General features: G+C 44.6%; 1 protein-coding gene across 3 annotated transcripts in view; it reads left to right on the forward strand.

The window, feature by feature from the left end:
• LOC115164653 (paxillin) overlaps window positions 1-22,447 on the forward strand; it is a 35,217-nt gene extending 12,770 nt beyond the window's left edge. For 2 of the 3 annotated variants that reach the window (XM_029717354.1, XM_029717356.1), the window contains 13 exons: window positions 7,657-7,862; window positions 7,962-8,047; window positions 8,171-8,310; window positions 8,497-8,689; window positions 8,915-9,035; window positions 9,204-10,505; window positions 11,475-11,747; window positions 11,867-12,262; window positions 12,433-12,591; window positions 12,733-12,906; window positions 19,703-19,784; window positions 19,873-20,021; window positions 20,124-22,447. In XM_029717354.1, coding sequence (XP_029573214.1) covers window positions 7,657-7,862; window positions 7,962-8,047; window positions 8,171-8,310; window positions 8,497-8,689; window positions 8,915-9,035; window positions 9,204-10,505; window positions 11,475-11,747; window positions 11,867-12,262; window positions 12,433-12,591; window positions 12,733-12,906; window positions 19,703-19,784; window positions 19,873-20,021; window positions 20,124-20,390 — 3,548 coding nt within the window. In that variant the 3' untranslated portion in view covers window positions 20,391-22,447. The remainder of the gene's footprint in view (window positions 1-7,656; window positions 7,863-7,961; window positions 8,048-8,170; window positions 8,311-8,496; window positions 8,690-8,914; window positions 9,036-9,203; window positions 10,506-11,474; window positions 11,748-11,866; window positions 12,263-12,432; window positions 12,592-12,732; window positions 12,907-19,702; window positions 19,785-19,872; window positions 20,022-20,123) is intronic. The other variant, XM_029717357.1, reaches the window with a different exon arrangement.

A 22,447-nucleotide genomic window follows, 5' to 3' on the forward strand; every position in this document is an offset into this window, starting at 1 on the left:
TGGCTTGGCAACAGTAACAAGATGAGTAATGACACATTTGGCACAAATGTTCTTGCCACGTTTCCATTAAACTTGTCTAGAATCTTAATAGTTTATGTTCTGATAACATGGCAACTATGTTCGGTGGGACGTTGATGGAATATTCTCCTAACCATCAGAACTGGAGACATGAAAATTCTTTCAACGCTCCCATGAAACATGTCTAGAACAGTTAAGATATTAAGTTCTGAGAACAAGGTAACAACGTTCTATTTAACATCAAGGTAATAGTCTCTTGGAAACATTCCTAGGACATCACGGGAACATTCCTATGATAACGTTAGTTAATGAGCTATTGAGACTTAAGGGAACGTTCTCTAAAGTTGTGGGAATGTTTGTTAGCTGGGTAGTCATGTTTAGAGTACATACTCAGACATTAGAGTATCCTACAGACCTGCAGCAATATGGGGCTTCAAAAGACTAGAGAACTTTTTCAGATACAGATATGCACTACAGATATTTACACAAACACCTGGAACCGGCCTACTGTACGCCAACCTGCACCGTTCATACTTGTACACACAGATCATATTTCATGGTTACATGTGTCAGGCACAGTTGTAAAGCATGCCCTCCCCCCCAATGCCAACATTTTATCCTTCAGTCTATTTTCTGTGACAAGATAGCTGACCAGTCATCTGTCACAATTCAGCAGACCTTGACCTCTGGTGCAACTACACTTAGAACTCATTTTGTTTTTACAGATTTCATCTGGTGGCCAGTTCACTAAAGCTGCCTAGATTAGATGGGGTGTTATTGAACAAATGCAATTGCTTTCATCTTCATGCACAGAGTGGAGGCATGTAGCTAAGAGGCTAGAAAGGCCAGCAACAAAAGCATGGCTCTCTCCTGTTCTTACAACTCATCAGGGTGTGGGTGAGTGTGTGTCTTGGTTGATTGAGCTGATCAGGTGATACACATTTTCATTCTCTCCAAGGAAATGGACAACAAAGTAATATTCTTAATTAAGAGTCCAGCACCCATTTGAATTTACCTATTTTGAGTTCTGCATGAATGACCCAAAATAGCATGTGTCAGTGAGGTGTGTTTTTGAATTGTTTAAGTGGAGGGATGAGGAGACATATTTTGAGCTTGGCCTGATCTGAGAATACCTCCACGGCTCATTAGATGGTAATGCTGCTCTGGGCCAGTGAAAGGACTGATTGTTAACTGAGAGGGAGCCTGCTGTCTCACTTAAGTTGGGGGAAGCCAGGCCTGAGGGAGGGGGAGAGGCTGCTGTGGAATGTCTTAACATCAAGGCCAAATACTTACTGGGTTACGGCTCACCAACTCCCACCACTGTTCCCCACTGGCCCTGTAAAGAGAGGGCTCTTCACAAACCGGTACCCTCAGTCAGTCCTACTGTGTTCTAGTAAAACCCTATTCCCTGGTCTCTGCAGGGATGCCTCTGATGATGTAGAGCTGCGTAACCCAATCATCCCATCCTCTCCTCTTTCTACTTGGCCCAGTGTACCAGAGATGTCCCTATTTCCTCTCCCAAAAGCAAGGGGGATTCTGTTGTACCGTGTGAGCAACCCTAGGTTAGACAAGATATGTGAACGTTCCAGAGACTCAGACATGTCTCACGCAGCACCGATCAGGTGGTGGCCAGGTCCAGCCCAAAGTCCAGAACCATTACTGATGTGGCTGCAGTGCAGCTGAGCTTTCTCCCAGATGTGACTCTTTACCCACATGTGACAGTCAGTGTCAGATGGCCTGTCTTACTGGTGTGTTTGTGTGGCGTGTCCCCAATCTCCTCTCTGTGTGAATTCCTCAGGAGCCTGTATGATTGACTCTCCATGCTTGCGAAACACACAGCTGGGCTGTCCCTGTGGGTTAATGCAGCCTTTGTTTATGTCAAGACCAGTCATCAAGATAGGAGTGATGTGTAGGTGGGCAGCTGGTTGAGAGGACAACATTATAGAAGAGGCAACGTTGCAGTCTGTTGAACAGTAATGACATTTAATTTTGTACATGCTTTGTGAACAACCGGTGTGGACTAACAGTGAAATGCTTACTTACGGGCCCTTAACAATGCAGAACGAAAGAAAGATAAATAATAGAAAAGTAAAACGCTGAATAATAGATACACAATGAGTAGCAATAACCTGGCTATATACAAGGGTTACCAGTAATGAGTCGATGTGCAAGGGTATGAGGTGATTGAGGTAAATATGTACATATAACTAGGATTAAAGTGACAGAGGGTAAAAAGTAGCATCAGGATATGTGATGAGTCAAAGTTAGTTCAAAAAGGGTCACGCCAGATAACCAAATAGCTACATGGACTAACTATTTAGCTTTGGGTAGAAGCTGTTCAGGGTCCTGTATCCTCTTTTGAGGAGATGTGGACTGTATTCGTTGATTACCTTGTAGAAAAATGGCCATATTCCCTTATTCAAGAGAGGACTGGCTGCATGTTAAATGGTGTGGTCCTTGGGCTTGGGCGATGCCCCGGTGTACGGTATAAAATGTCTATTTCTAAATACAGACGGTATGATTTTAAATACCGTTTATAAAATATATATTTTTGGGGGGAGGGGGCTGCGGGGGTGCCAAGTTAAGTATAACTATAAGAAATCTAAGATGTGTCATGATATCTAGCTCAGGGCTCCTGCTATGCATTTGGTTTACTAGCTAAGTGGCTAGATATCAAGCTTCTTGGTTACAACAGAGACATTCAATCCCCTCCTGGATCAACATCCCTGGTGCCTAAATTGTTTTGTGCATCCCCCAAAAACCACATTTTTTATAGCGCCCCTTGTGTGCACATTTGGTAATACCATATACCCCGGTATGGTACAGAAATGGAATGAAAATCTGGATACCGCCCAACACTAGTGGTCCTAAATGTTTACGATATTTGCCAACCACACTCTGTAACTTAGACAACATAGCTTTCCTTACAACTTTGGCAGTTGGTGAGTTTCTGTATGTCAGCAGTGGGCAAGTGTTACCAAACTAGTCATCACCCCCAGGGACCTGTAGGGTTTCTCCCTGTATGCCTACCACTACTGTATGTTTGTGTGGGCCTGCCTTCTGAACTAATGCGAGGGTCCTGTCCGTAAATCAGTCCAGTCCTTGTGCTCTTTCTGTGCTCATTCCACACCCATCCTGTTCTGAGTCTGGGGGAGGGGATCTGCATGACTGACCTCATTGCTTAGGCAATGAACCCTGCCTCACATCCTGAGGAAACATAAGAGAAAACAATGAGCACAATCTGCGTTCAGGGCCAGGAAATGAATGCTCTGCCACTGCTGTTATGGACATTTTTGACCAATAAAAGTTAGTCACGCCCTCTTTCCTACCCCCCACTCCCACCTCTTTTGCCTTTATTTCCTCAACTGTTTCCCTCTCTTTCACTCTCTGTCACTTTCTCCTCTCTCTCTGGCCTTGTTTCTTGGCTCTGAGAACAGTGCTAATTATTTTCCTGATGGGTCAGTGTAATGGAGCAGGAGTTTCTGCTGGATTCTTCCCACATTACTCAGGCAGGGACTCCCCAGGGCATGTTGTTCAACGAGCTCAGTGTGGAGGATTCCACAGGAACCATCAGTCAATCAGTTGCACTACGACTAGGTTCCAGATGAGAGGAATGCAGAGGGGGAAAAATGAAGAAAAATCTGGCAGGCTGTTTTTGGAGGTTGGTTGGTTTGATTCAGTGTTGTTGCACAAGCTGAACTTGGAGAAGAGAAACAAGACCGTCTATCCTTGAAGTTTTCACACCCCCTCCAACACACACAAACTCATGGTAGCCGTTAGCTCTCTCACTCATCTATTGGTGCGAGTTTGTTCTCAATGTCTAAGTGTGACTGTGTGTCAAAATGGTCTTTTAGACTTTCCCCTGTCATCTGATTTACTAGCCTGTGGGGAAGTGCTTTTATTTTGGTCCAGCGCTCTCTTCAGGGGAGTGTCATCTTTCGGATATGGGGCTGCTTGGGTGGGGATTTTTGGTGGGGATTATTTTGAAGCCATTGACCCCATCTTGCTTCAAGATCTTTCTCTGAGATACCACACCACTCCCTCTCTGTCACTGTGTCTGTACTCCCTTCAGTATGTCTTTACACTCACTGTTCACCCTTCTCTCTCTGTGCTGTATACTCCCTCTCCCCTTTCCCTATCTGCTATTCTCCTCTATGGTATTTCTCTCTCCACCCCTCTCTGGCCCCTGTCTCTCCTGATTGATATAAATATCATGTTGGGAAGGCCGGATAGTGTTACTTTCTACGTGGGGTTGTGGCCAGTTCTGCCCCCAGCTATAAACAGGTGAGTTGTGGACCCTGGTGGCCCATCCCTGTATCCAATGTGTTAAAGATGTGGGAAAGATTAGTTTGCCTGCCTGTTAACCTGGGAAGCATGGCACCCTGGGCCTGACATGGGTAATAAAAATTGACATCTCTCTTCTCCTGGAATTTAAAGTATGTGGTACTTTTTTGATCTGGCCCTGTTATCTAAATTATAGCGTAGTACTTTGATTGTTTTGAAACTAAACAGCCAGATTTTTCTTCATTTTTTCCCCCTCTGCATTCCTCTCATCTGGAACCTAGTCGTAGTGCAACTGATTGACTGATGGTTTCTGTCTTGCCAATTCTAGCCTGTATTACAAAACATTGTATTCTGTGTTTTATCTTTAATATTTGTTAATTTCATTTAGGTTACATATAACTGATATTTATAGTCCCTCTCTTCCATTCTTGGCCTCCACCTCGTGCCTCTCCTCTGCCACCCTCCTCTCTGTTTCCCTGGCTGCTTTCTCTCTCGGAGCTGGACAGTGGAATGTGTGGAATTCTCCATGTACCTTCCCGCCTATCAGATAAAGACTGCAGGGCTTTGGTACGGTTAGGAGGAGGGGGGCTATGGACAGAGGCAAGAATCTACACGCACCCACCACCCAAAGAATGCACATACAGTATGCACACAACACAAGGCTGTTGGCCTATGTTTGAATATTGACTTTATGTTAAGATGTGTTCAATGAAAAGGCAGGACAGGAATGTATTGCAAATCTATTTAGGTCATAGAAGCTGCAATAAACAAAGTCAGATAAACTGATCTCTCTGGCATTTAGCCCTGCCTAGAATCCCCAAATGGCAGAATAAATGTTTCCCATAGAAATGAACAGTTGTATAATACTTTTTTTTTTTTTTTAAGTAGTCAGGATTTCCTCTGAATGATTGGATTTTACCCATCTCATAACCTTTACCCCCACCCCTTACAGTACTTCTTAGCATTCTTAATGCCACTAACTCCCCCCAGACCAACTCAGGCCACAGACCATTTTACAGTTCATGTGTCAGACTCGTTGCTGCCTCCCACAGGAGGGACAATCAACACAAATGTATTCCAGTGGCGTTTCCACTTTCACAGTCCAGTAAAGAGGAATGTCAGTGTGGCCCTGGCCTAAAGCACTACAGGCAAGTGGATTGGGGCAGACCTCTAGCTATTATTTAAATATCCTCTACTCATTGTTCTTTAGTTTAACAAACAATTCCTTTACAGTGAAGGTGGGTAGTGAGTACCAGCTTTTGCTGTATGTCATCGAGCTAGCTATACCCTTGACAGTAGTCTCTACGTTGCTTGAAACAATCAGATGTGGACTGAGATCTGTGACTGATCAGTACCACAGGGGTTGGCCAGTGTTAGATGTAGTAGCAACGGGGGGTAGTCTAGTGCTACTAGGCAGAGAATAGAGATCCCAGTCTGGCAACAGATACTGGGGAACTTGGCGGTGTCTCTACTCTTCTTCGCTGCCAGGAGTAAGGTCATGAAGTTCTTCTGTGTACTCTATATCATACCTGGTTAGTCATGTATTTTTATTGTTTCAGTATTAACTTTTATTGGGAAACCACACCATAATGTGTAAGTTATCAATTCCGAAGTGAATGACCGGATAGGAAGATGACCAGTGATTTAAAAAGAATATTCAAAAATTATAATCATTTTTTTTCCATTGGGCTTTATTGTAAGGGTGATGACGTCAACTTTAGTAAGTCCTTGTTCAGCATGTCAGCACCAGGTGCAGCTTATTTTGAGCAGACTTACTTGCTGAACTTACAGCTTTAAATAGATTTAGCACCCATGTGGTTTAACTACATGACGTAAACACCTAGCTACTAGTCGGGGTCTCTGTGGTTTGAATGAACAGTGGGTGAAGTACTGTGGCAGTGAATAGGTTCAACTGAAAGCTCTGTTCCCACAGAACAATTGTAACGTAGTCCTATTCAAATAAAGTTGTTAAGGATGAACAATAGAGATGTCGTTGACGTCTAGTTGATGGCAAATTAAAAAATCTTTCTGGGAATTATTTTTGAAACTAGAGCAAAACATTTCAGACTTTTTACAGAAGTACACACAGACTTGATTTTTATGAGCGAGAAAGTTATCCCTGGGGTGAGTTGGAGGGTGAGTGGGAGGGAGGGCGGCGCACAATTGGCCCAGCGTCGTCCAGGGTAGGACGTCATTGCTTTGTTTTTCTTCTTGCAAGGAGGATTTTGTGTGTGTGACTGAAGAGGGACTTTTGGACTGTGGTCTGTAAAAAATGATTTGTCTATTTGTTGTTCACCTCAAAGTTGTAATGTTGGCATCTTACGGACTGTCCATTTATCATATAATTTAGTTTAGCCATTTTAATGTTCTCTTGGTTTGAAGCTGATTTATGTAAATTGTCTCATATGATTCAGAGAAACTAGTCTTATGGGGGGTGGCTTTTGACTTGGTTCTGTTATATGGAGTTGACTACAAGGATTCCCTTTGACACCCTCCAGTACGAACAGGAACATTTTAACAGGCTCTGACTGACCGACTGACCGACTGACTGACTGACTGAGTGGGTGATGCTCTGGTGTTCCAGGGGACACTAATGCTGTACACAGGATAGCCCTGGAGGAGATGTATATGATGTCTGTCTGTCCACACTCACACAAAGCCTTTTGAAAAGAGCAACAGGTTAAGAAAGGCGTTTTTCTGTTAGGAAGACAAACGGACAGAAGGAACAATGGACAAGCAAAGACGGATAGCCAGGTTCTTACTGACAGCAGCAATATATTTTTAGGGCCTGATGGAAAGATTGATGGACCGAGGAAGTTGGGGGTTTCAGGGGAGATGTTAACCAGACTGTAGTGGGTTTAGAAATGACACTGGGGCTTTGTGTCGAGCTGTGATGATGACAGGGCCTAAACGTGGCTCCTGGTGGAGGGGGCCTTGGGAGCAGGCTTTCTTTTGGAGTGAGGAGGCTGAGTTACAAGAGGTTGGAATGAGAGGCTGACAGGTACGCATAGGCATTGTTAGTTTACAGACACCCGCCGCTCAATAGACTCCAGCTGGAGAGGCCCATATGCTTTGAATTATTTTCAGTCTAATGGAGGCAAAATAACTAAATCTGTCATTGTAATTCAAACTATTCACATTGATGCTAAGCATAGAAGTCGTGTTGCATCTTGGTCTTCTGTGAATGATTTGCTCCAGAAAGAGGGGAAACAAATGTCCGCTCTCAATCTTTAAAAAAAACACATTTTGTATTGATGTAATGATACAGAGGCAGCCTTGGTTTGTGTATTTCTATCTGTAATGTTTGACTGAGCGTATGCTGTGTAACAATGGAGGTATCTCTTTCCTTCTCAGACGCTTTGTTGGCGGACCTGGAATCCACGACGTCCCACATCTCCATGCATCCTGAGTTCCTGTCTGAGGAGACCTCTTACTCCTTCCCCACTGGAGGGAACTCCTTCCAGGAGTCAGCCCCTCCCCCGGTGCCGCCCCCTCCCTCGGCTGAGGCTCTGAATGGCTCTGTGATAGACTCCCTGGACTCCCACCACTCCTCCCAACAGGTCAGTCATACTGTACCTCAGAACCACAACTCAGACTCACACATCTCATTCATTAAATAGCTTTTCACTACTAAACTTAGTGAATGTTCTCCTCTGCAGTCCTTGGATTCAGCTCCAAAGAGCTTATGGTTCAGGGACAGTAGCAGCCCGCCCCTGTCCCACATTGAAGAGGACCACGTCTACAGGTAGGCAGGGGGCCATAGGAACAGATCTCTAGGAAGGGACCCCCACTGGGAGGCTACTATACCGTCTGTCACAGTTTTATACTCAACCACAATTGACAACCATTGTCTCTCTGCCTCTGTCAGTTTTCCCAACAAACAGAAGTCTGCTGACCAGTCTGCGGCTGCCATGAGCTCAGCTCTGGGCAGTAACCTGTCAGAGCTGGACAGGCTGCTCCTGGAGCTCAACGCTGTCCAGCAGAACTCTCCCTCCTTCCCCACCACAGGTACACAGACAGCTAAACACATCCTACATCATTTTTCAGTAGGTTTTGGTGTTTATGCTACCTAAGCGGAACTTATCTCTGTCATTCTCTGTGCCATAGGTGGTCTTGTCTTTGCAGTATGTGTTTACTGCATAATACTGTGATGATATCAGAGATAGCATGTCCCACTGTCCTTTCTACCCACAGAGGAAACAGCCCCACCCCTGCCATCCTGCAGCATAACCCACTATGTGCAGGAGAACGGGGGTCCCCCTGACATCATGGTGAGCCCTCCGTCTCAGGAGAAGACCAAACGGAACGGGAGCCAGGCGGTGGAGGAGGGCCGGCCCACTGTGGAGAGTCTGCTGGATGAGCTGGAGGGCTCTGTACCCACTCCCAGGTAAGCAGATTGGCAGGTACTCCTATTCAAGAATCACAGATGGACAAGGAGTTTGTCATCACCTTGAATTATAGGATACAAGCTAGCTAGCAATGAGAGCATGTTAATAATCAACTGTAGCCTGGTGTTTGGGTGCTCCATCTGATCACATATTAAGATGAAATGAAAAATGAGGAGGTCAATGTTGGATTGTGTGTGATCATGTTTTATTTGTGTATTGTGCAGCCGCAGCCCCTCTGTCCTTCACAATGAGTTGGACTCTTCCTCTCAGCAGCAGGCCAGAATGTCAGCTTCCTGTGCCACACGCGAACTTGATGAGCTCATGGCCTCCCTTTCCGACTTCAAGGTGTGTGGTGTGTGTGTGTGTGTGTGTCTTATGCTTGTCCTCTTATCACCTCATGAAAAATCCTTTAGTAGATACCTCTTAATTCTATATCTATTTTCTAATCTGATTATTTCTCTTTATCTTCCTCTTCTTGTGGTGTCCCTTTCCTCTCTCCTGCCTGTCCTCTAGCCTGTCCTCGGCTCCTTGGGGTCTATGAACTCTGACCTTCAGCTTGATCAGGCAGGAACCTCCCCCAGCATCATTCTGGAGGTCCACCCTCCTCCACGTACCTGCTCCTCCCTTGCTGCAGCTGCCCCCTCCTCCCTCTCACCCTCTCAACCTGCCTGTGACTCTCCTCTTTTCTCTCTACCTGCCTGGGAGCTGCACATAGAGGAGGAAAGTGGGGACTCAGGGGGGGCTGTGTCCCCTCCACATCCCTCATTATCAAGCCCTCCCCCAGCTACTGTAACCTCCCAGAGCCCTCTGTCATTTGCAGAGAGTGACCCAGAACCAAAAGTTGTCATCGACGTCTCTGCAACCATCCTGTCGTCTCATCAGAAGTCTCTGGTAGCCCTCAACCACTCCAACCCTTCACTTAGCACATACCCAATTCCTCCTAATCCTGCTAAACCATCACTGAACTCAGCCAGTGTCACCCTGGACCATAACCCCTTAAGATCTCATAGTCCATTTCTAGAAGTTGGTACAACTCCCGCTACTGTTACCAAGAGCTCCAGTCCCCTAACTGAGATGGATCTGTGTTTCTCTACTCCAACCACTACCAAGAGCCTTAGTCCTGTTCCTGTCTCTACCTCCAAGACTCCTTCACCTCTCCATGCTTCTGTCACCAAGAGTCCTACCCCTCCTCTCACTGCTTCTAAAGCCCCCTCACCATCACTGGTCAAGTCTCCCTCTCCCCCAGCTCTCACCAGCCCCAAGATATCCAGGAGAGTTCTGGAGCCAGTCCCTGCAGCTGAGCCCTCTCTGGATGAAGCCCTGGATAAGCTGCTGGCCATGAGTTTCACCAAGACGGAGAACGATAGAGTCCCTACTGACACACTGCAGCTGAAGGGGGAGGCAACTCCGCTGAAGAGGGAAGTGGTGCAGGAGGTACATGAGGAGCTCATCATGCCCTTAGACAGAAGGAAGGTTCAGCCAGACACCACCGGGTGTACCCGGGATGGGGCAAGTACCCGTGAGGGGACAATTACCCGGGATGGGTCAGTAATGAGTGGACACATAGATGGGCACAGGGAGCTCATGGACTGGGCTGATGTGGAGCTGAACATGTGTCTCCAAGATGGACTGGATGGTAGTATGACTCCTTATACAGAGAGACCTTATACAGATGGGAGCATGACCCCGATGACTGAGGCCAGCTGGATGGATGAGTCCCTGGATGGCTCCTCCTGCCCTGGAACTCCTGATGCTGCCATGGACCTACCTCTGCTGCAGCCTGCCACCATGGACAGGGTCTCTGCATCTGGACATGTATGGGACAGCTCTCACCACACTGTGCTGTTCTGCACAAACACGCGTAGAAACAACGGAGTTATATGTTATTCGTACAAAACTATCTTTCTGAGATGGCAGAAATGGCTTAGTTTGATACCAAAACATCTGTTTGAGAAATTGTGTGTGTGGAGATACTGTCCTTACAATGTGCACATCTGGATGTTTGCTGCTACTGCAGTCTCTTATTGTTGACTGCCTGGTAGTGCTGAGCGATTAACCAAAATGTTGATTCTTTTTTTGTTTGTTTTTAACAACTAATTGACCAATGTCTGTTAAGTTTGAATTCCATTTTTATTTTTTTGTGCGCTTGAGGCCCAGTTTCGATAGAGATAAATCAGATCAAGCCCGAACTGTGCGATGTAGTAGGGAGTTGTAGTTTCCAACAAGCCAATATTCTACATAGTTCAGCACCGAATACCTGGTAATTAACTACAATGACAATAATCTATTGCGCCCCCGCCTACTTGTCCGTTTAATAATCAAAACTGAAAACCGTGATCATTTTTAATGATCGAACCGACTTGAAAAAGCACTAATCGCTCAGCAGTACTGCCTGGCTGTGACCTTTGATGGCATGTCTTGTTAAAACCAAACCATTTGAGTTGTGACTGCATCCTATGACTACCTCACTTGTTGTGTCAGCATGATGCCCCCATCTTGCCCAACTATGTTCTGCTTAACGGTCAGAGAACATATGGGACTGTGTGATTGGTGGGAGGTGAGATGGGGTCTGAGCATGTAACACAGCATGGAGTGTGACTCTGAGCTCACTGACACATTCCTTTGGACATGCCTTTACCCACCGCTGATAGATACCCTTGAGGAGATGGCTGCCTTTGGCTTTGAGTGAACTGGAATGGTGCTTCCTCTGAACTGAACCACTCACCTGATCTGTGGTATTGTAACTGGATCACAGTGGAGTCCTGATGCTCATTCTCCTTCTAGCTTAAGTCCGTGATTAGGCGCACCAAGGAGACCCCCAATGTGCACCCCATGTACCGAGAGGGTCACCCCCGGAGGGGGCGGATGGGCCCCATCATCGTCAACAAGAGCAGCTCACAGGACCGCCTCATAGAGGAGCTGCAGGGGAAGCTGGGGATTGGCCGATTGGCTGACCGCCGGCGCAAGCAGCCGGACGATTGGCTCACTGAGGGCGTCATCGTCATGTCCAAGCCACAGCGTTTCCGTGGCGATGGGGCTGCGAATGAGGTGGACAAGGTTGGCCTGGATACGATCACATCCCAGATACAATTATTTTTATTTTTTTACCTTTTCAAGTTTCACTTTCCATTCTTTACCTTTAATTTTCTCTGTCATCGTCTGTCTCTTCTCCTCAGGTCATTATTCCCTCGGAGTCACCTATACCTCAGAGGAGGGTCATTTCCCCACCCCAGTCTCCCCCAGCCCCTCGTCACCCTCCTATTATAGAAGAACCCAGGAGACCCCCACCTGTTAAGCAGACCCCTGCTCCCCTACCTCCTCCCCCTCCCCCCTGTCCCCCTCCTCAACCTCCTCCACCCCAGGAACCCATCCCTCCCCCACCTCCGCTGGTACAACCCCCACCGGTCCCAGTACAGCAGCCCCCTGCCACCAAGCCAGAGCCCCCTCCACCTGCTGCCCCAGCCCCAGTGCCCCCTCCACCAGTGCAGCCTGCACCACCACCACCTCCCTCCAAGGTCCTGGTGTCCATTGGCTGTCAAACAGAATACGACCCAATTTTTCCTCCAATGCAGGCATGGATCACTCTATCTTTCTATTTCTGATAGAGTGGAAATCCTTCTATTTCTCACTGGCTTCAGTTTCCTTTAGTTCACCCACAGTTTAGTTATTTGTTCAGATGTATTTTTCTGAGAGAATGCACTGTGCTCTGGTGTCCGTCCTCTTACTCTCCATCTTTTGACAGATCATGGCCCAGGGGAAAGGTGGCCCTGGAGGCCCCCCAACACAGGTCAACAAGCTGGACAACATGCTCGGCAGTCTGCAGTCTGACCTCCATAAACTGGGTGTGCAGACTGTGGCCAAGGGAGTGTGTGGGGCCTGTTGTAAACCCATCGTGGGACAGGTGAGGGGCTTGTGGGCCATAGATCAGGCTCTGGTGGCCTTTCTAAGATCATGGTCTCGCTTTAACTTCAAGTTACTTTCAATTGAATTGCAGAGCTTTGTTGGCATGGTCAATGTAAATATACTGTCTCTGTTTGTCCAGGTGGTTACTGCCATGGGGCGCACGTGGCACCCAGAGCACTTTGTGTGTACCCACTGTCAGGAGGAGATAGGTTCCAGAAACTTCTTTGAGCGTGACGGAGCGCCCTACTGTGAGATGGACTACCACAACCTGTTCTCCCCACGCTGCCACTACTGTAACGGCCCTATACTGGATGTAAGTAAACATCTATACTACAAAAATAACTACACTGAACAAAAATATAAACGCAACATGTAAAGTGTTGGTCCCATGTTTCATGAGCTGAAATCAAAGATCCCAGACATTGTCCATATGTACAAAAAGCTTATTTCTCTCAAATTTTGTGCACAAATTGGTTTACATCCCTGTTAGTGAGCATTTCTCCTTTGCTAAAATAATCCATCCACTTGACAGGTGTGTCATATCAAGAAGCTGATTTAACAGCATGATCATTACACAGGTGCCCCTTGTGATGGGGACAATAATAGGCCACTTTAAAATGTGCAGTGTTGTCACACAACACAATGCCACAGATGTCGCAATTTTTGAGGGACTGTGCAATTGGCATGCTGACTGCAGGAATGTCCACCAGAGCTGTTGTCAGAGAATTGAATGTTCATTTCTCTACCATAAGTCGCCTAAATGTCATTTAAGAGAATTTCTCAGTACATCCAACCGGCTTCACAACCGCAGACCACGTGTAACTGCGCCAGCCCAGGACCTCCACATCTGGCTTCTTCACCTGCAGGCTCATCTGAGACCATTCACCCAGACAGCTGATGAAACTGTGGCTTTGCACAACTGAAGAATTTCTGCACAAACTGTCAGAAACCGTCTCAGGGAAGCTCATCTGCGTGCTCATCGTCCTCACCAGGATCTTGACCTGACTGCAGTTCGACGTTGTAACCAACTTCAGTGGGCAAATGCTCACCTTTGATGGCCACTGGCATGCTGGAGATGTGTGCTCTTCACGGCTAGATCCCAGTTTCAACTGTACCGGTCAGATGGTGTCATATGGGCCAGTGGTTTGCTGATGTCAACTAGTGCCCCATGGTGGCAGTGGGGTTATGGTATGGGCAGGCATAAGCTACAGACAACGAACACAATTGCATTTTATCAATGGCAATTTGAAAGCACAGAGATACCGTGAGGAGATCCTGAGGCCCATTGTTCCATTCATCATCCGCCATCACATGTTTCAGCATGATAATGCATGACCCCATGTCGCAAGGATCTGTACACAATTCCTGAAAGCTGAAAATGTCCCAGTTCTTCCATGGCCTGCATACTTACCAGACATGTCACAAATTGAACATGTTTGGGATACTCTGGATCGACGTCTACAACAGCGTGTTTCAGTTCCCGCCAATATCCAGCAACTTCGCACAGCCATTGAAGAGGAGTGGGTCAACATTTCACAATCAACAGCCTGATGAACTCAATGCGAAGGAGATGTGTTGCACTGCATGAGGCAAACCAGATACTGACTGGTTTTATGATCCACGCCCCTACTTTTTAGGGTATCTATGACCAACCGATGCAAATCTGTATTCGCAGTGCTAGCCCACTGGTGTTTTTATCCACGGCTGGGTACAAATGCTTCAGGTGTGAGATGATCTCCACACAATCACAAGATGACGATAAGGTGGAACTGGAAAATAGACAGGGATTTGTCTGCTCTAAATGCACCACCATCAAGCAGCTTAGGGAAGCAATCCTCCAGCTGTTAGCTCAGCTGCGAGAAAAGGATAACCTGCTTTCTAAGTACACCGACCTTGCTGTAACCCAGGCAAACCAAATCTCAGTTTTAAATGCCTCCTATAGCAAAGGTGTCTGAGCCGGGCAGCGTTTCTGTCCCAATCCAACAGACCGATGTTAAACTCAACTCTGCGGCCCATGGGAGACTGGACACTCGCAAGGTGTAGGAGATCAGAAGGCAGTCTGGCCACCCTTCATCTATCCAAGAAGATCCGATCCAGCTATCAAGCAGATTTTCCCCGCATGAGACGGAACTACCGTCCCCTGGAGTCAGCACGGATCCAGCCGACTCTTTGCTCTGAAGAAACTTTGCAATGACAGGAATGTCTCTTGTGACAAATTATTTTGCTGTCGGAGCAATCAGCACTTTTAAAAGAGGCAGGATTCACCCTAACCGCAGAGGTTCCAGGATTATTTCCAGCAACATCGCAAACTGTTTGAGACTGACAGAGAGGGTCTGGTCGTGCTTCAGTTCTCCTTGTCAGAATAAGCAACAGAGGACTTGGAAAGCATATCAACTCCTGTAGAAATTGCCCTATGGTTATTATAACTTAATTTATGTTCTTTTAACCTCCCTGGGTAAGGTGGGACGCTTGGCGCGAAATACAAATACCTCATAAATGCTATAACTTCAATTTCTCAAACATATGACTATTTTACACCATTTTAAAGACAAGACTCTCGTTAATCTAACCACACTGTCCGATTTCAAAACGGCTTTACAATGAAAGCAAAACATTAGATTATGTCAGGAGAGTACCCTGCCAAAAATAATCACACAGCCATTTTCAAAGCAAGCATATATGTCACAAAAACTAAAACCACAGCTAAATGCAGCACTAACCTTTGATGATCTTCATCAGATGACACTCCTAGGACATTATGTTATACAATACATGCATGTTTTGTTCAATCAAGTTCATATTTATATCAAAAAACAGCTTTTTACAACTTCCGGTGAATTTACTAAATTACTCACGATTAACGTTCACAAAATACATAACAATTATTTTAAGAATTATAGATACAGAACTCCTTTATGCAATCGCGGTGTCAGATTTTAAAATAGCTTTTCGGCGAAAGCACATTTTGCAATATTCTGAGTAGATAGCCCGGCCATCACGGCTAGCTAATTTGACACCCACCAAGTTTGGCCCTCACCAAACTCAGATTTACTATAAGAAAAATTGGATTACCTTTGCTGTTCTTCGTCAGAATGCACTCCCAGGACTTCTACTTGAACAACAAATGTTGTTTTGGTTCGAAATAATACATAGTTATATTGAAATATCTCAGTTTTGTTCGTGCGTTGAGGTCACTATCCGAAGGGTGACGCGCGAGTGCATTTCGTGACAAAAAAAATCCAAATATTCCATTACTGTACTTCGAAGCATGTCAAATGCTGTTTAAAATCCATTTTTATGCTATTTTTCTCGTAAAATAGCGATAATATTCCGACCGGGTGACGTTATATTCATTCATAGACTGAAAGAAAAACATGGAGTCCTCTCGTGGACGCGCACTCCAGTGTCTTTGTTCCCTGCCTGACCACTCACAAAAACTCCTGCTGTTTTTCGCCCAGAGACTGCAGAGACGTCATTCGACTTTCTGGCGCCTTCTGAGAGCCAATGGAAGCCTTATAAAATGTCATGTTACAGCAGAGATGCTGTATTTTTGATAGAGATGCCCTAGAAGGAGAACAAATTGTCAGACAGGGCACTTCCTGTATGGAATCTTCTCAGGTTTTGGCCTGCCATATGAGTTCTGTTATACTCACAGACACCATTCAAACAGTTTTAGAAACTTTCGAGTGTTTTCTATCCAAATGTACTAATTATATGCATATTCTCGTTTCTGGGCAAGAGTAGTAACCAGTTTAAATCGGGTACGTTTTTTTACGTGCAAATACTGCCCCCTAGCCCCAACAGGTTAACTTTGCCTTCTAGTGAGTTTATACAAACTGTCATCTAGCATTCTGATAGATTGGAAACCGATTCAGAAAACGTGGTTGTAACGTTAATAATTTGGTTGTTATTACATTGGTTACCTCAAGGCAGATGCCCCAGGGGCAGAGTGGCACACACTCATTGAATATGGCGCTTTTAAATGTTAGGTTATACTTGTGATTACTCTTTCTCGTGAATGACCACATTGCTGAGCGCAAAGTGGATGGCATGTTTCTCACTGAAACATGGCTGTCATCAGACCTGTAGTGCCGCTCTTACTGAAGCCTCCCCCCGGGGTTCCAACTTTTCATACTCATCAGAAAAGGGGGAAAAGGGTAGGGGGACAGCCTCTATTTTTACTAATGCTCTCAGCTGTAAGGACATTTTGTTTGGCGACTTTGGATCTTTTGAACAGCATGCTATACTGTTTAAATGTCAGCCACCAGTGAGGGCCATAACATTGTATAGGCCACTAAAGCACTGCCCCACTTTCTTTACTGATTTATCTGAACTAGTTCAAGGACAATAGACAATATGATAAAATCATTGTGTTGGGCGATTTTTAATATTCATTTTGTCAAAGAGACTGACTCCAAGGCCATGGAATTTATCCAAAATGTTACCACTGCCATACTCTGGACCTGGTTATTACCAAGGGGCTTTCTATTGACATATCCTCTATGTTGCTTTCTGATCACCACTGTGTATTTTTTTACTACCTTATTGCCCATAGCACAGGGTAATACTGAACGCATTAAGAAACACTATCTTACCTCTGAATTTGCTACAGATTTTATTGAGGGTATGAACAATACTCCATCACCTATTCTGCCATCCTCTTGTGATGATTTAGTTCATAACTTTAATGCCTGATAAATGCTACCCCTGCAAACCTATGTGAACTTTCCTCCATATCTAAATGTGATGAGTTTGCGGCATATTTCAGAGATGACTAACATTAGGCTGGGTATCAGTCAAGCAAGACTTGATGAGAAGTTTGATATTTGCCCTAGCCTGCCACGCAAAGGTGCTATGGATTAATTTTCCCTGCTTGACACAGACATGCTCAGGAAGGGGATATCTCAATTTAAGCCTTCTACCTGCCTTTTCGATCCTATCCCCACCACCTTCTTCAAAACAGTTTTTAATTGCATATCTGAAGAAGTGCAAGCTGTTGTTAAGCACGCCCTGCTCACAGGGATTTTCCCCACTACACTAAACACTGCTATAGTGAAACCCCTTCTGAAGAAAAGTCATCTAGATTCCGCAGCTCATAGCAATTATCGGCCAATCTCCAACCTTCCATTCTTAAGCACAATTCTGGAGAAATTGGTTTTCAAACTGCAAAATTATATATTTTTTAAGTGCCAACTCTATTTTTGAAAAATTCCAATCTGGTAATTGTGCCCACCACAGCACAGAGACAGCCTTAGTTAAAGTGGTAAATGATCTTAGAGCCAACACAGAGACAGCCTTAGTTAAAGTGGTAAATGATCTTAGAGCCAACACAGAGACAGCCTTAGTTAAAGTGGTAAATGATCTTAGAGCCAACACAGAGACTGCCTTAGTTAAAGTGGTAAATGATCTTAGAGCCAACACAGAGACTGCCTTAGTTAAAGTGGTAAATGATCTTAGAGCCAACACAGAGACTGCCTTAGTTAGTGGTAAATGATCTTAGAGCCAACACAGAGACAGCCTTAGTTAAAGTGGTAAATGATCTTAGAGCCAACACAGAGACTGCCTTAGTTAAAGTGGTAAATGATCTTAGAGCCAACACAGAGACTGCCTTAGTTAAAGTGGTAAATGATCTTAGAGCCAACACAGAGACTGCCTTAGTTAGTGGTAAATGATCTTAGAGCCAACACAGAGACTGCCTTCGTTAAAGTGGTAAATGATCTTAGAGTCAACACAGAGACTGCCTTAGTTAAAGTGGTAAATGATCTTAGAGCCAACACAGATGCCAAACAGCTCTCTGTCCTTGTACTCTTGGATTTAAGTGCTGCATTCGACACTGTTGACCGTGATGTCCTTCTGGAAAGACTGGAGAGGTGGGTTGGTCTCTCTGGTCCAGTTCTAAATTGGTTTAGGACCTATTTAATGGGTCAAGAGGTTTTTTAGTTTGTCACCCTTGGTGAACATAACTCAGATTATACATCACTTGTGGCGTTCCACAAGGTTGGATTTTGGGTCCGGTACTGCTCAGTTTATATATGTTACCCCTTGGCAGAGTTCTCAGAAAGCACAGCATTGATTTTCACTGTTACACAGACGATACACAACTTTTCCTTTCTGTGTCACCAGAGGGTTTTAGCTCCACGGATAAATGATTAGACTGTATTAGTGATTTAAATACTTGGATGGCTCACAACTTCCTCCAGCTAAATCAAGACAAGACCGAAGTGCTTATTGTTGGAGCCAAAGCACAGAGAGAATCTAGCCCCACATTTTAATTCACGGGCAATAAAGGTAAAAAACCTAGGTGTTATTTTAGATTCTGAACTAAATTTTGAATCGCACATTATGAATGTGACCAAAATAGCTTTTTAACACCTGAGGAACATTGCCACGGTGTGGATCTTTCTCTGACTGATACAGAGAGACTCATCCATGCTTTTATTACAAACAGGCTTAACTACAGTAATGATCTCCTGTCTGGTCTACCCAAGAAAGCCATTGGTCAACTGCAAAACATACAGAATGCTGCAGCACAGGTTCTGACCAAGACCACACTGACAGCACACATTACACCGGTTTTAAGGTCTCTGCACTGGCTGCCTGTGAGTTTTAGAAGTCATTTTAGGATTATTCTATTGGTTTTCAAATCAATCCACGATTGTGCACCCCAATACAAGTCAGACATGCTTTTAAGTTATGTACCTAGTAGGTCCTTCAGGTCCTCAGGCACTGGCCTTTTAACTATCCCAAAGCCTAAAACCAAGAGGCATGGAGAGACAGCCTTTAGTTATTATGCCCCCGGCTTCTGGAATAGCCTGCCAGAGAACCTGAGGGGGGCCGAAACTGTGGACATATTTAAGAGATCTTGAAACATATTTTAGTCATCCTTTTGTTTTTTATCTTGTTTGTTGTGTTGTAAATATTTCCTATTTTATTTGTTGTTTATTTAATTTTTCCTGTAAAGCACATTGCGTTGCATTCCATGTCTGAAATGTGCTGTATAAATAAAGCTTGATTTGATTTGTTCAGTGTATATTATTACAACTTAGGCAGTCCAAAGATCCAGTGTAGCAATGGCAGCTAGCATAGAGTAACTGTTCCTATGTTTACAGAAAGTTGTGACCGCGTTGGACAAGACATGGCATCCTGAACACTTCTTCTGTGCTCAGTGTGGATCATTCTTTGGCCCAGAAGGTGAGTTTGACCCATTCTTGGAGCTCACTTGAAATGACCATTTCTAGAGTGAGGTGCAGAACTCATGATCTGTATGTGTCTCCTGAAGGCTTCCATGAGAAGGATGGGAAGGCGTACTGTAGGAAGGACTACTTTGACATGTTTGCGCCGAAATGTGGCGGCTGTGCCCGAGCCATCCTGGAGAACTACATCTCTGCGCTAAACTCCCTTTGGCATCCAGAGTGCTTTGTCTGCAGGGTCTGTAATCAGCCCATTTCCCTTTATATAAAGGCATTCATGTTAAAGTGTCCTGACTTGTACTTACTCATTACTCTCCTCTCCCTCTGTTTGGGTATGCAGGAGTGCTTCACCCCATTTGTGAATGGGAGTTTCTTTGAGCATGATGGGCAGCCCTACTGTGAGGTGCACTACCACGAGCAGCGCGGCTCCCTCTGTTCGGGTTGCCAGAAGCCCATCACCGGCCGCTGCATCACAGCAATGGGCAAGAAGTTCCACCCGGAGCACTTTGTTTGTGCCTTCTGCCTCAAGCAGCTCAACAAGGGCACCTTCAAGGATCAGAACGACAAGCCCTACTGCCAGGGCTGCTTTGTGAAGCTCTTCAGTTAGGGAGTGGATTTTCTGTGTATGTGGCTCACAAGCTTGTATCAGAAAGTGTCCGTGTAGCTCTGGTAGTGTGTGCAAATCAGATTGTGTGTGTTTGAATTGTTTTAGAGGGATGTCTGTATACTGATGGTGAGTATGGCGAAAGTGTGTGTGTGTGTGTGTGTGTTTCAGGTAGTATGTGTGTGAGATTCCAGCATTGTCTTTTTGGCCCTTGAAGTGTAATGGACAATCATATCAGGTCTCTGCCTGTGCACTCTGTGATGCTCAGAATAGTGTGATTTCAAACCCAAATAGTTTTGCTTTGCTTTTGCAGTCAGGGTAAATGCTTGCTGAACACTGTAAGAACACATGGAATACATACATGGACGTTTTTTGAGGTTGCTGCTCACTGGTTGAGTGTCTCTTGAAAACCATTTGAAATGTGTCATGTTATTAGATCAGGGAGATGTTGACCTGTCATAGTTTTTTTTAATCAGCTGAGGCCTTTTTTCAACTGCTAAAGCAAAGGCCTCTGAGATTTCTTTCGTTTGCTGTCTGAGTAACAGAGAACAGATGCATATAATGATGTCATTGTAGCTTTGACTGGAAATAGGCTGTGGGTCAGTCATTATTTTAGTACTTGTGAAGCACATGGTCGTGTCATCAGACCCTTGTGGACTCATTTTCACACACACGGCCTTGTGACACACAATCATTAACACCTCCACACAAGCATTTGGTGTTTGACAAACATCCAAATGCTGACATATTACAATTTAGATTTAATGTATATTGGAACGTTTCTATAAAATGTATGTGAAAAAGATATTCATTTACAACAAATAATATTTGACTCCCTCTCTTTGGAAAATCAGAGTCACATATAAAGACAAATGGGGAGATGGATAATATTGTTACTTTGTCACCTTCTCCACTGCCTACTCAGTCCTTTAGAGCTTAACCCTTAGTTGGACTGGTTTGGAGTTTCCTTTATGTTCAGAAAGTGCTGATGCAGTATAAAAGAGTATGCCACGATAAACAATTGAATTTATTCTGCATACGGGAAACGGTTACATTCTACTGTGAGGATACTGTATACAAAGCACTGGTCAGTTAATAGTTTGAATAACCACTCATTAAGAGAAATCCTCTTAGAAATTTCAAAGCAGAGATGCTTTTCTATTTTTCAAGATCTGTGACATTTGCTGAGCCAGTGTGAAGTTACTGTGCATTGAGTTTCACTTTTTGTAAAATAAATAGAAGCATACAGCACAAGGCTAACCCCTTATGTACGCACACACAGATTCTATGCAAACAATACTGTGTGCAGCTGCAAACATTTAACTCAACAACCCTCTGGACTCTATCCAAGTGATGCTTTCAAGGAATAGGCCTATTTTTTTGTGTGCCAATATATCAATGCAATGTCTTTTACACTGGGGAGACCAGCAAGGAATCCTACTGTTTATAGACTGGGAGTCCTGGACTATCTCTTCAGATTTCTGTCAGTGTGAGTCCACTGGATAATGTGTGTTGATATTGGTCTGAGAGTGTGCACTGTGCAGGATCTACTGTACACCAGTTGTTTGTGGGCTTGTATTCTTATCTATCACATCCTTTTATTGGGTCTGTATCTTGTTCAGGGATTTACACCCAGAGCTTGTAAATCTCTGTTCATTGTTTTATTTAAATCATTTAATCATTTGTCTACTCAGAATCATTGTAGTAGGCAGTTATTTAACCAAAGTGACTTTTTTATTGAAATTGTGTCCCTTGTCACCTTTTCATTTGAGATGTCATAGTACTGAATACTGATCCAACTCATTGCATAGGCTATACAACAACAGAAATCTACCCAAGTGTGTAGTATTTGTGATCATGTTTTCCTTTGGAGAAACAAAGGCAATTTTGCCTATTTATCTAGGAATGGATTCTGCACACTCTAGAGATTATTGCCTCCGTGGTGAAATCTAGAGTAGACTGATGGCATTATGTTTGTAAAAATGGCGGGGTAAAACATTTACGCCAGTGATATTGTTGTGAGGAAAGCATGAAGTACAGACTAAAACTATGCCCAAGAA

Source organism: Salmo trutta, chromosome 27 (genome assembly GCF_901001165.1).
Source record: "Salmo trutta chromosome 27, fSalTru1.1, whole genome shotgun sequence".
NCBI lineage: Eukaryota > Metazoa > Chordata > Actinopteri > Salmoniformes > Salmonidae > Salmo > Salmo trutta.